This window comes from Lepidochelys olivacea (assembly GCF_965140295.1).
Source record: "Lepidochelys olivacea isolate rLepOli2 genome assembly, chromosome: 3".
Classification (NCBI taxonomy): Eukaryota; Metazoa; Chordata; order Testudines; family Cheloniidae; genus Lepidochelys; species Lepidochelys olivacea.
Window position 1 is genome coordinate 187,900,643 of NC_140413.1, and position 13,132 is coordinate 187,913,774.

Here is a 13,132-nt window from a genome sequence, read left to right on the forward strand (position 1 = left end):
CACTTAACCTGGTACCAGGGATTAGTTTAGCCTGGAGCTAATATATCTATCTCCCACTACTTTTCTATAGCCATCTGGCCTTGCTCTGTCACAATATGTAAGCAGCTGTGCAACCAAAGATTAAGATTTGTTTTGTAGTAAATGGAGGTCTTTTGCGATGCATTTGAAATCCTAAGAACTACATGGATAATAAATGAATCTACTTAGAGAAGCATAAAATACAAATGGCTTTACTAATTACATCAGGTGAAAATCATCTTATTTGTCCAATGATTATCAATTTGTCTTTCAAAACAATTATTGTCTGATATTGTGGTGGGGTAGTTTGCCCCTTAAAGGCCGTGGGCCACCTTGCCATGTGACATGCCCTTTTAAGTCTTTAAGGGTTCATTATATGAACCTAATGGGGACAGAGAGAAAGTAGTCCTGGGAATAAATGATGCTTGGGAGGAAATCCTGTCATTATATCTTTAAGAATCTGAGGCCAGGAGTCTTTCAGAAAGGGCAGGAAAGGCTCCTCTCTCCCCTCCAAACAACTGGGAATGAGCTGGGAAAAGAGGTCCAGCATAAATTCTGTTGCCTCTCTCATAGCAGGTCAGATGCCTGCAGACACTGTAGGGAGTAAAAGGACTCCTGTAGGGCCCTAAAGAGCAAGAAGGCATCAGCAGGAGAAGGCTGCCTGCTGGATCCTCCTAGCCTAAGGATTAATTGAGGATAAAGGGGCCAGCAGAGGGAGAAGTTAGTTAAGGCCCTACAGCTGGAAAAATTATAACCCGACCCCAAGGAGGAGAGCTGGGGGGGCTCCTGCCATAAGGAGAGGCAGTGACTGAAGCACAGCACCAGCTCCAGGAAGGAGGACGGGGGCTCCTGAACTGGGACAAAGAGCTGACCAGGTCTTTTATTGGGACCCCAGCAGGGAGATCTGGAGCAATGAAGTAAATCATCCATTGTAGAAAACTTAATAAATCAGACCCCAGGAAGGGGGTACATGTTCTTGAGCCAATTAAAGTCTGGTAATTGAAAGAATACGAGGGTGGAGTGCCCTGGAAGGACCATAAAGGGCCGTGGCTTACCTCTTGACAGATATATTGGAGCATCTTGCAAGATGCTAGACTGGGAAATAACACTAATATAGATCTGGTAGGTGTTACTGCTACAGTTCTCGTAATGCCTTTGGCTGTGCTGCAGTGAATATAGGTTGGATGAAATCCTGCTCCATGGAAATCATTGGGAATTTTGCCACTGACTTCAATGGAGATAAAATTTGTGTAATTTATGGTATCCATTTTACAACATAACTTGAGTATATTAATTTATACTCCTATATATATATCTATATATATATTTGTAATAATGAAGGACACCAGGACTACTCATTTCAATTAGCATTTGCTAGATCAGGCCCTTGGTATCTGATCTAAGTGTTAGTATTAATGGGATTGGTAAGGAGATTAAAATAAATCTTTCACACTATGAAAGGATTGAAATACTAGGAGATTTTATACCAGATGCTCAGATAGTGTAAAATCAGCGTTGACTTCACTAGAGCTATGTAGATTTACACCAACTATGGCTCTGGTCCTTAAGCTGTAAAGTATAATACAAAGGAATATATAAGAGAGGTGAACATCTTTTACAAATATAACATGTAAGTATGTGACGCTAGACGGTGGTAGAGGAGCAAATGGCAGAAGCAAAAGCATCAAGTGTAAAAGTGAATTCAAAAGATAATGGCATGGGTTGGCAAAAGCATGAAGTTCAAAAGGAGCAGCTTTGAGTCCAGAAGCCTCCTCTTGGTGGTGGAAATCTGCAAATCAACCCCGTTGAGAAGATGGTACTGTAGGAGGGGGAGGAGTACATAGTCTTTCCCCTAGAAGAATGTTGGAAGGGAAGGATGGACTGTGAACTGTTTCCCAAAATAACTGCCCTTAGGGTGGGGAAGGTAGTGTGGGAGACTGTTGTGGAGTGCTGTTACCACCAGGGGTGGGTTACAGATAAGGAAGGAGGGTCATGAGATGGGAGGTCCTCTTAAAGAATGTGGTTAGTTTTGGATAAGCTTTGCAACTTCAGTGCTTATCTATACCAAACTTTGGGAATCCAAAGAGACTCATCCAGGACTAGTTAATGCAAGACTTGCAGAGCACAGCATATAAAACCTCAGATTACCTTTCTCCCTCTGTTTCTATGTATAATCCACTACTTCACTGTGTACTAATCATTTCTGACAAATGACTATATATTGCCTTCATGTTCTATAACTTCATGTGCACTACATATGTTTGCATATTTTAAGGCAGGGTTTCTCAAACTTCATTGCACCGCAACCCCCTTCTGACAACAAAAATTAGTACACAACCCCAGGAGGAGAGACTGAAACCTGAGCCCTGCTGCCCTGGGTAGGAGAGCCAAAGCCCAAGCCCCACTGCTCCATGCAGGGGGCCTGTAACCTGAGCCCCACCGCCTAGGGCTGAAGCCCTCGAGCTTCGGCCTAGGCGGTGGGGCTCAGCCTTTAGCCCGGGGCCCCAGCAAGTCTAAGCCAGCCCTGGCAACACCGTTAAAATGGGGTCACAACCCACTTTTCGGTCCCTACCAACAGTTTGAGAACTGCTGTTTTAGGGATTGTATTCATGGAGACACTCAGGAAAGTTAATCAGAATTAAATAAAGGTATGAATTTAAAGTGGATTAGTTAAACTATATTAAACCCCTATGTGGACACTCTAATTCAGAATTAAAATGGCCCTTAGTCTACCATCTCCCCATAAGAGTGTTAAGTGAAACCTAGTCTACTAGAGAGACGAGGTGGGTGAGGTAATAGCTTTTGTTGGAAATATATTGCCTCACCCACATCGTCTCTCTAATATTCTTGGACCAACATAGCTACAACTACATTGCATTCCCAGTCTCCTATCATTTTTATTTCATGGACTGGCTGGCATGTGAAGTGACTTGGATATATTAGAGATCTAGAGTGCCAGCTAATTTCAGCTGAGGAACTCCAGTGAAGTCAGTGGAGCCATGGGGATTATGCCAGTTGAACACCTGACCCAGCATGTCAACAGATACACCTTTTAGAGACCAAATAGCTAATTCTCCACTCTATTCCATGAGTAGATGGCTGGTGTAATTCCAGCTAAAGTCACTAGAGTACACCAGCATAAAAATGGTGTAGAGAATTAATGAATCAGGCCCCAGAGAAGGGCTGACTTCTGTTGAATTAATAGGGGCTGGTAGAGTCACAGTTATGGTCTTGTATGGAGAAGTAGTCTTCTGTATTACAATTAAACTACTCCCCATTCCATGCACATTTTCTTTAGAGGCACTTTTCTACCTGCAGAGCTTCCATGTGGGCCAAGATATGCATGGTCATCTGTATTGGAAAATTCTGATTTTTGGCTTTGGTTCTCCTTATGGACCAAATTCTGCTCCCATTTAAGTCATTAGGAAAACTGTTTGCTTCAGTGGGAGGATAATTGACCATATATGACTCTCTCAAGGGTGGAAGTGAGCCCATGGAATTGATGTATGCTTATTTTTTGAATCTCATATCTGAGGGAAATCCTGCTCTCCTTCTTCACCTGAGGCCAATGAAAATATTTGTGTGAGCAGGATGGGGCGAGCAGGATTTACCTCTGTGATTGGCTCTTGCTATAGCACAAACTCTTTTATCTTGTACAAAAGTGACCCCATAGTTCACTGTATTATTCTTGTGTTTCTAAAATTGTATGTAGTTACATAGCACAGAAAATTCAGGAAGTTTAGGGTAGGGATTAGCAGAAATTGTTCTTCATTGCCTTTCTTTGGGACTTTTATTGTGTTGTAGAGAAGCAACTGCCTTGTCATTTACAGTAGTTTAGACTCAAAATCAACAAGGAATTAGGCTGATTCTGCCAAGTCTTAACGTTTTAAACGACTTATAGTATCAACAATAACTGGTATTATCTTAGAGAGAAACAGAACTGGGTGTTGTAAGGTACACTTAAGAGGAGATATCTGCTGTGATTACACCAAATCAGAAATCTCCTGTCTTATATAGGCTCTGATGCTAGTGCACAAAAGCAGACTTGTGTGTATAATGCGAGTTTTTTCTTTTTAATTTTAGACTCAACCTTGTCCTATGTTAGGCAGCTGGAGGCAAGAGTAAGACAGCTGGAGGAGGAAAATCGCATGCTACCCCAGGTGGGTGACTTCCTGTTGATAGGAACAGTAGCTCCTAGCTAGATAGTAACACTCATGTATTAGTGTTTAACATCCGTGTTTTCTGCAGTGAGACACTGATATAATTTGAACTCTTACAGTGATCAAAGGCTCTCATTACAGTAATCAAAGCCTCTAGCATCTTTTATTTTCATTTCTCATTGCTGATTATAGTGGAGCATTTCTACTGGTGTATTTGAGATCATGACAATACTTCAGAGCATTTTTTTCACCTTTACAAGTGTTGATACCTTGTAAGAACTCACTGGAGGCTGAAACTTATGTTATAATTAACAATTAAGAAGTTTAAAATTACAAACAGCTGACCTTTGACAGTCCTAGTTTCATCTTAAGAGTGAATTTCTCTCTTCATATCTTTCTAAAATATAAAGTTTCAAATGCTATTGTGCAGACAACTTAAAACATTACTTTGATTCAAAAATGGAAATTTGTCAAGCAATTAAAATAATACATTTGTTATTGTAATTTTTTGGGGGGATGTATTAGGTGCTTAATGGGGAGACTGAAATTACATTTTAAAAATAAACAAACATCAAATGATTTGGAGTTAAAGCTCTCCTGGGTACATGCCTTTCTTTTTATTTTAACTATTTTTATTTATTAGCAATGAATTAATAATATTTGCATTTTTCAAATATATGTTAATTTTGTATTGACTAATGCATCTTGCTATTATATTTAATTTAAAAATACTGTGGAAATTAGTACCTTTTCAAAATGAAATATCTTGTTCATTTTTAAAAAAGAGCCATGTAATGCTAGTTCGTCGTACTGACTCGGAATACTATGACTTGTGTGTAAAAATCAAAGATAGTGGTGAAGGGAAGGGGCAATGATATTCATAGACTCAGATTTAATCATTTTTATAAAGTATAGAGACAAATGAATTAGTTACAGGGATGGCTCAGGATCAGAGTTGGTGATGTCCTTGGTAAAGCAGATTTTAAGCAAGGTTTTGCCTAATAGTTAAAGGGGGTAATAGTTCTATTCTTTGTTCTGCCACTAACTAGTTATGTGACCTCGAGCAAGTGATTTAACTTCTCTGTACCTTAGTTTATTCATTTGAAAAATGGGCATATAATATTCACCACCTGCAAGGGGTAATGAGGATTATCATATATAAAATCACATTTGCTGAGCCTTTGAGATGCAAGATACTCTGTGATGCGGAGTATTATTGTCTTGCCAAGCAAGGCAAATGATAATGATTGACCAAAAACACAATCTCTGATTTGTCTTGGTATGATAGATCATTCAGGAAAGACTTTAGGGCCAAAAATTTTCAAGTTACTAGTGATTTTGTTTGTCTCCATTTTGGGGTGCACACCTGAGACACTGTAGAGGGGTCTGAGTTTTCAGAAAGTGCAGAACGCCCAACTTCTGAAAATCATGGCCCTTTAAGGTCTCTCATGTTTGGTATCCAAAGTCACTAATCAGTTCTAAAAATAGTGCCTAAAAGTCTACAATGGGGCAGTGGTGTATTTTTTTTGGGGGGGGGGGCAGAAGCTGAGGGAAATGCAAAGGGAATAATTAAGTAGGCAACAAAGTCTGCATCTTGACATAAATATATGCTTTATGGCCAAATGTGTGTCTATATCTTGGCTTGGTTTATTGGTTCTAGAAGCTAACCACACACCTGTAAACACTTTATCATTAGAAATTATGAGAATGACACGTGTTGGCCTTTCACAGCATGTCTGCTCATCCTAGGAATTTCATTGCTTTCAGTACAGGAAGGAAGTATAGTCAACAGCTAGCCTATTCTGAAGTCATACTCAGTTATGTTAGTGTTTCATTTATATGAGACAGTGGGGACCTGGCTAGCATGTTCTATAAAGAATTTTCTGGGGCTTTCAGGTGAGTTGGTGAAAGACACTTATTCAGGCAACATTCTATCTGACCTGTTTTTCTACCTTCAAAGTTACTAAGGTTAAAAAGGGGAGTAGTGGCTAACCTTCTCTGTTGTCTGGGTTGGTTGTCATTATGGGAAACATCGTAACTATACTCTGGACACTTGTCAGGCTGAAACAGAAGTAGAAAGACATAGAATGGGATTTTGATTTTCAAAAGCTCTCTCCACATTGCTTTAACTATCTTTCTGATGAAGGCGATGGGAGTTTTCTGAGGGTTAGGCTGACTCTCAGTGCTTTTGACAGTTCCACTCCAAGCCACGTCTACACTACCTGCCGGATTGGCGGGCAGTGATCGATCTATCAGGGATAGATTTATCGTGTCTAGTGTAGACGCGATAAATCGATCCACCTCTCACCCTGGTGGAGTTCCAGAGTTGACAGCAGAGTGATCGGGGAAGTGGAGTCGACGGTGGAGCGGCAGCGGCCGTTGATCCCGCGCTGCGAGTATGCAAAGTAAGTGATTCTAAGTCAGTCTAAGGTACGTCGATTTCAGCTACGCTATTCTCGTAGCTGAAGTTGCGTATCTTAGATCGACCCCCTCCCCCCCAGTGTAGACCAGGCCCAAGTGTAGAGCATCAAATGAAATTCCTTTTCTGTTATGGGTATGAAAACTCCACCTGTGTTGTGGGAAGGGAATGTCTTTTTGTAAAAACAAAAAACAACAACAAACCCCCCTGTTATTCAGTGGCACTCACCCTGCAGAACAGCAGGGATTTTAAAGCTCCAGGACTGTACATATTAGAAGAGAGTGAGAGAGGTGAACTGTTATTGATACACTTGTTAGTAGCTATTCTATCCCTGAGTGAGTATGATCAGTGCTACTTACAATGCTTACTTTTTCCTGTCTGCTCACCTCTCTTCTTCTGCTACGCCTTCTTTCTTCCTCTTTAAGCCCTTTCCTACCCTGCCCTATTTCTCCTCTTCCAGATATGCATTACTCATACCAACTTGTGTAATGGTGTGACCATTTATACCCTGCATAGAGAACAAAAGTCCTTGGCAACCGACTAGTTATCTCCCCTTTTCCTTTGCCTTTTTTGTCTTTTTCTTACATATTAGTTTTTATTTCAACCCCCCACTACCTGTAACTTAAAGGTTTTATTAATATTTAGCAGCAGGCACCTTTTCAGAAAAAAGTGTTTCAGTGATGACATCTTCACTGTTCAAATTGAATTCTGAGCTCTAGTTTGCTGCACTATGACAAGAAATTACAATGGCTAGGGGAAAAACCAATAGCTACAGTGAGTCAATATTTCAGTCTGATCAGGGAATAGAAACGGCATAAAAATGCTCCTATTCATTTAAGACTGCAAAAGTCTCCCAACATTTGCTCGTGTGCTGGTTGATTGCATTCTACTAGGTTTAAGAGTTATGAGAAGCTGCAGACAAGTTGTAAATTTGCTTTGTTGATGGGGGCAGCAATTAGCATATATTTGTTTTCAGATGGCAAACAAAAGATATAATCCAAGCACATTCAATATATGGCCACAGATATGAGTTTTGTGAAAGAAAGCAGACGTTTTCCAAGACATGCAGCATGCAACAGGGTCTTCCTACCAGTTGCCAAACTACATTGGCTGGGCATGAGGAAACAGTAGATTATTGGTTAATATCAGTGCTTCTCAAACACAAAAGTATGTAACAGTGCTTGCTAGTGGTGTACACAGAGAGACACAATTTGGGGAAGGATGTTTGTGGGTGGTGTAATTTGAACCAAGAAAGATCTGGCATATAATAAGATTCTTTAAGATATCTGTAGTTTGGCCCCTGGCTGTTCTGCGCAATTCACAGAAGCACAAAATATTTATGATGATTTTGGTGGATCAGAAAGAAAGCAGACTTAGAATCAGTAATGTCAGACTTCTTTTCAGGAGATTCATGGCTAGATATAATACGACTGGAAGAGTGTATCCAGTATGTATGTATGTTTAAGCAACTTGGTTTATACAGTGATTATTTTCTCCTATATATTCAGGGCATGTTTAGAATTCTTGGTTAAGCCTTACTGGCCACTGGCCACGAAGAATAATATCTCTGCACCCTCTTACCTAAAGTTTTATTTCATGTTTTTGTTTCTTGTCCATCTTTATTTTAATATCTCAGTGCAAGGAATTTCTCTTAGTCCAGGTCTACACTTAAAACTTTTGTCACTATGATAATGTTGGGGTGTAATTTTTAAAAACCTTTTTATACTGGCGAAGCCCTAGTGTTATACCAGCAAAAAAGTGCTTTGGCTGGGATAGTTTATTTTGTTTGAGAAAACCAAGATAAGCTATGTTGGCAAAAGCATCTCCTTTGCTGGTGTAAACTGCATCTACACTAGGAGGGTTTGCCAGTGTACCAGTAGTTATACTGGCAAACCTCTTCTAGTGTAGCTTAGGCCTTCCTGTAGAGACTAGTTTCAGTCCGTATGTAAAAAAGGCACAGCTCTTGTGTGAAATAGCCGCTATTGTTATGTCAGATTGTGGGAGGTGGATTGAAAGTTCTAATGGCCATCTTTCACATGACAGTACATGGCTCTGTGAATGCTGAACAGAATGGAGTTGCTTGTTTCAGCTAGAAGCTGACTCTGGTTTGTCTACTATCACTTGGCTGTAAAGTTAAGAATAAAATTATTTATATAAGAAAAGCTTTTTTCATTAATGTGATGACCAACACAACTCTCATTAAAATTATTAGTATTTGTCACTTATATTATGGAATTCTCAGCCAATTGTTCTAATTACCGTATGAGAGAGTTGCAGTTGCTTAATCCTAAAATCAGTTCTCCAAGATTTTCCACTGATATTTATTTGACTTATATTTTGATTCATTTCAGCAGTGTTCATGTCTCTCTGTTCCAGACAAGTTTCCAGTAAATTAGGACTGAATTTTCTTGGACTGAAATAGAAGAATCTGGGTGGTTAGAGGACATGAATAAAGCAGCAGAATAGAAGGGATAAAAAAAAAATGAGTGGTTGAACAGAAGTCCCCTTCTCTTTAATTAATGGGTAGGTGAGAAAGGTGGGGTAGTTGAGAGCATAGAGTGGGAATCCGCTTGGGAAATTTCTGAACGTTTGGAAGGAGTGGCTGCTACAAAAATTAGGCCCTTATTTGCAGACGTTTTTTGTCCCCATGCATAAAAGCAGAGGGTGTGATCTGACCTCACATTTTTGTTGCATGCAGTAAATAACATACGTCATATTGTAACCAGAGTCCTTAACCAAAGAGTTGCAATTAATGAGCTGGCTGTATTACAATGCAATATGTTATAAGATAAATTATACGAAAACAACCTATGCATCACCCTTTTCGTGTGCCTTTTCTGCTGTTAGTCTCTACCTATTGATCGGCTCTTGTGCATAGAATTTTAGGCTATCTCTGATAGTATATTCTGCAGTTAGCAGAGACATAATGTCTGCTTGTACTGAGACATTTTGCAGTAGTCAAAAAGCTTCTTAAAAGACAAAACTGGATTCATACTTCATTTACATCAATATTATATTGATGTAAATCCATTAGGCCACATTCTGATCTCAGTTATGTTGGTGGACATCTAGAACAGTGGTTCTCAACAAGGGGTACGTTTACCCCCGGGGATATGCAGAGATCTTCCAGGGGGTACATCAACTCATCTAGATATTTGCCTAGTTTTACAACAGGCTACGTAAAAAGCGCTAGTGAAGTCAGTACAAACTAAAATTTAATATAGACAGTGACTTGTTTATACTGCCCTATATACTATACACTGAAATGCGAGTTTACAATATTTATATTCCAATTGATTTATTTGATAATTATATGGTAAAAATGGGAAAGTAAGCAATTTTTCAATAATAGCGTGCTGTGACACTTTTGTATTTTGATGTTTGATTTTGTAAGCCAGTAGTTTTTTCAGTGGGGCGAAATTCAGGGTACTCAAGACGAATCAGACTCCTGAGAGGGGTACAGTAGTCTGGAAAGATTGAGAGCTACTGATCTAGAATAACTCCACTGATTAGGCAATCGTTATTCCAGATTTGCCCTCATGTGTAACTGTGAACAAAATCTGTCCCATTGACTCCTTATCTACACTGGTGTGTGATCAGAATCAGGCCTCCAAAAGTCAGTTAAATGAAAAAGAAGCTTGTGAATTGAACAGGTTGATTATATTTCTAGGGGTGATAACATCATACGTTGAAACAACACAAGTGTACATGTGCCATGTAGTCAATGAATGTATTTGGTAAGAACATTCCTGGTGAGCCACTCTTTTCTTCTTCAATTAGTTCCATTTTAAGTTGTATGGTGGAGAGAAGGAAGCGTGTTAGGGTTAGAATGGAAAAAAAGTCTCTGTTTATGTAATCTGGTTACAAGTCCCAACTTTTTATGAAATACGAAGCCAGAGGCAAATATTGCCAGGACAACCAAGTCTGAACAAACAAAAAGAATGTTGTCGTTACCAGAAGTTTATATGAGTGTGCAAGAGCTAGAGGAATTGAATTCTCAAATTCCATGGCAACGCAGCATAAGTCTGACACAGCAGAGCTTATGCACAGGTTAGCCAACGAGTCAGTGAAAGAATCTATGAGGTTATCTAGCACTGTGTTTCCTTCTGTGCATTCTGTCCTTTCTCTTCAGTTTCTTGATTCTTGGGCCTTTTGTTTGTTTTCTTTCTTTCTTTCTTTCTTTCTTTATTATTGTTATCATATTACCAAAGGCCCCCTGTTAAGGCGTGGGATCCATTGTGTGGGATGCTAATCAGACACATAGAAGGAGACAACTTCTGCCCCAAAGAGTTTATGATCTAAATAGACAAGACACAGACGGTGACAGACAAACAACAAATAAGCATCTGTCTAAAGTACAGACCGTGTAACTATTTATCCCTTCCCCATCCACACTCTGCCCAGATTCCACAGCCACCATGCGTTGTTGCTGCTCCTCTAACACTTCTTTCTTCTTCAGAAACTGCAGAGCTACAATTCATTTGCAAATTTAATACCATTAATTTGGGCTTGAATGGGAACTGGGGGTGGCTGGCTCACTACAAAAGCAGTTTTCCCTCTCTTGGTATTGACACCTCCTCATCAATTATTGGGAGTGGACTACATCCACCCTGACTGAATCGGCCCTGTAAACATTGGTTCTCCACTTGTAAGGTAACTCCCTTCCTTTCTTCATGTTTCAGTATATTTACTCCTGCATCTGTAATTTTCACTCCATGCATCTGAAGAAGTGGGTTTTTCACCCATGAAAACTTATACCCAAATAAATCTGTTAGTCTTTAAGGTGCCACTGGACTCCTCGTTGTTTTTGTAGCCTCAAGTCTTCTTTTCTTCTATTGCTGTAATAGCCAGCAAAAGAGATTTTGAAGAACTCCCTGAAGTTTTTTTTGGAACTCAGTCACAGCACTCAGTACAAGGGTCACAAACAAGTGACATCTTCCTGCAGTCATTGTAGGCTTTTTACAGGGGATCACTAATTAACCAGCATTATTTGTCTTGTGGTCCCATGACAAATTCACAGTGACCTCCCCACTGTCAGTCCTTTAAAGATGCTTCAGTTTGCAAATGGGACTCTTCAGCTTTTTCTTACAGTTGCCTCTCCTCTGCTACAACCAGGCTAGATCAGAACAAGTTATCCAAAGAGACAGAGACAAAACTTCTCAAGAGGCTTTGGTTTCCTGGTGGCATAAAACTGACCAGGAACTGACCAAACTGTGTAGTGAAAAGGAGCTGCAAGCAAGCGGCCATGGAATGGCTCTAGTAGAAAAAGTGAGCAAATGGAGATCATTATTACCACAGATTCAGAAGATACTCTAGTACTAGCAACTTCAGACAGGTGGAGCCGGAATGAAAATATGAGCTTACTCCAAAAGAGTTGCTAATTTGACACTAATATCTAATAAGTGATTTAGAGAAGACCTAGGAAATTCCATATCATTAAGTGACAGGTTTCACCATCATTAAGTGTGATTTCTGCTTTAGGGAAACACTGAAAACACATAGTAGGGACAAAATGGGAGAAGACCTCCACCAGTACAATTTCAGCATGGATTGCTGATAAACATGCCTAACAAAACTATTTCATAGAATCATAGAATATCAGGGTTGGAAGGGACCCCTGAAGGTCATCTAGTCCAACCCCCTGCTCGAAGCAGGACCAATTCCCAGTTAAATCATCCCAGCCAGGGCTTTGTCAAACCTGACCTTAAAAACCTCTAAGGAAGGAGATTCTACCACCTCCCTAGGTAACGCATTCCAGTGTTTCACCACCCTCTTAGTGAAAAAGTTTTTCCTAATATCCAATCTAAACCTCCCCCACTGCAACTTGAGACCATTACTCCTCGTTCTGTCATCTGCTACCATTGAGAACAGTCTAGAGCCATCCTCTTTGGAACCCCCTTTCAGGTAGTTGAAAGCAGCTATCAAATCCCCCCTCATTCTTCTCTTCTGCAGGCTAAACAATCCCAGCTCCCTCAGCCTCTCCTCATAACTCATGTGTTCCAGTCCCCTAATCATTTTTGTTGCCCTTCGCTGGACTCTCTCCAATTTATCCACATCCTTCTTGAAGTGTGGGGCCCAAAACTGGACACAGTACTCCAGATGAGGCCTCACCAATGTCGAATAGAGGGGAACGATCACGTCCCTCGATCTGCTCGCTATGCCCCTACTTATACATCCCAAAATGCCATTGGCCTTCTTGGCAACAAGGGCACACTGCTGACTCATATCCAGCTTCTCGTCCACTGTCACCCCTCGGTCCTTTTCCGCAGAACTGCTGCCTAGCCATTCGGTCCCTAGTCTGTAGCTGTGCATTGGGTTCTTCCGTCCTAAGTGCAGGACCCTGCACTTATCCTTATTGAACCTCATCAGATTTCTTTTGGCCCAATCCTCCAATTTGTCTAGGTCCTTCTGTATCCTATCCCTCCCCTCCAGCGTATCTACCACTCCTCCCAGTTTAGTATCATCCGCAAATTTGCTGAGAGTGCAATCCACACCATCCTCCAGATCATTTATGAAGATATTGAACAAAACCGGC

The 13,132-nt window shown here is 40.4% G+C and overlaps 1 protein-coding gene across 6 annotated transcripts in view; it reads left to right on the forward strand.

Annotated features, from left to right (window-relative positions):
• The window catches only part of CCDC85A (coiled-coil domain containing 85A), a 192,949-nt gene that overhangs the window by 153,838 nt on the left and 25,979 nt on the right, over positions 1 to 13,132 (forward strand). For 5 of the 6 annotated variants that reach the window (XM_084625260.1, XM_084625261.1, XM_084625263.1 and 2 more), the window contains exon 3: positions 4,102 to 4,178. The exons of the other annotated variant lie outside the window; for it this stretch is intronic. In XM_084625260.1, coding sequence (XP_084481386.1) covers positions 4,102 to 4,178 — 77 coding nt within the window. The remainder of the gene's footprint in view (positions 1 to 4,101; positions 4,179 to 13,132) is intronic. 6 annotated transcript variants of the gene reach the window in all.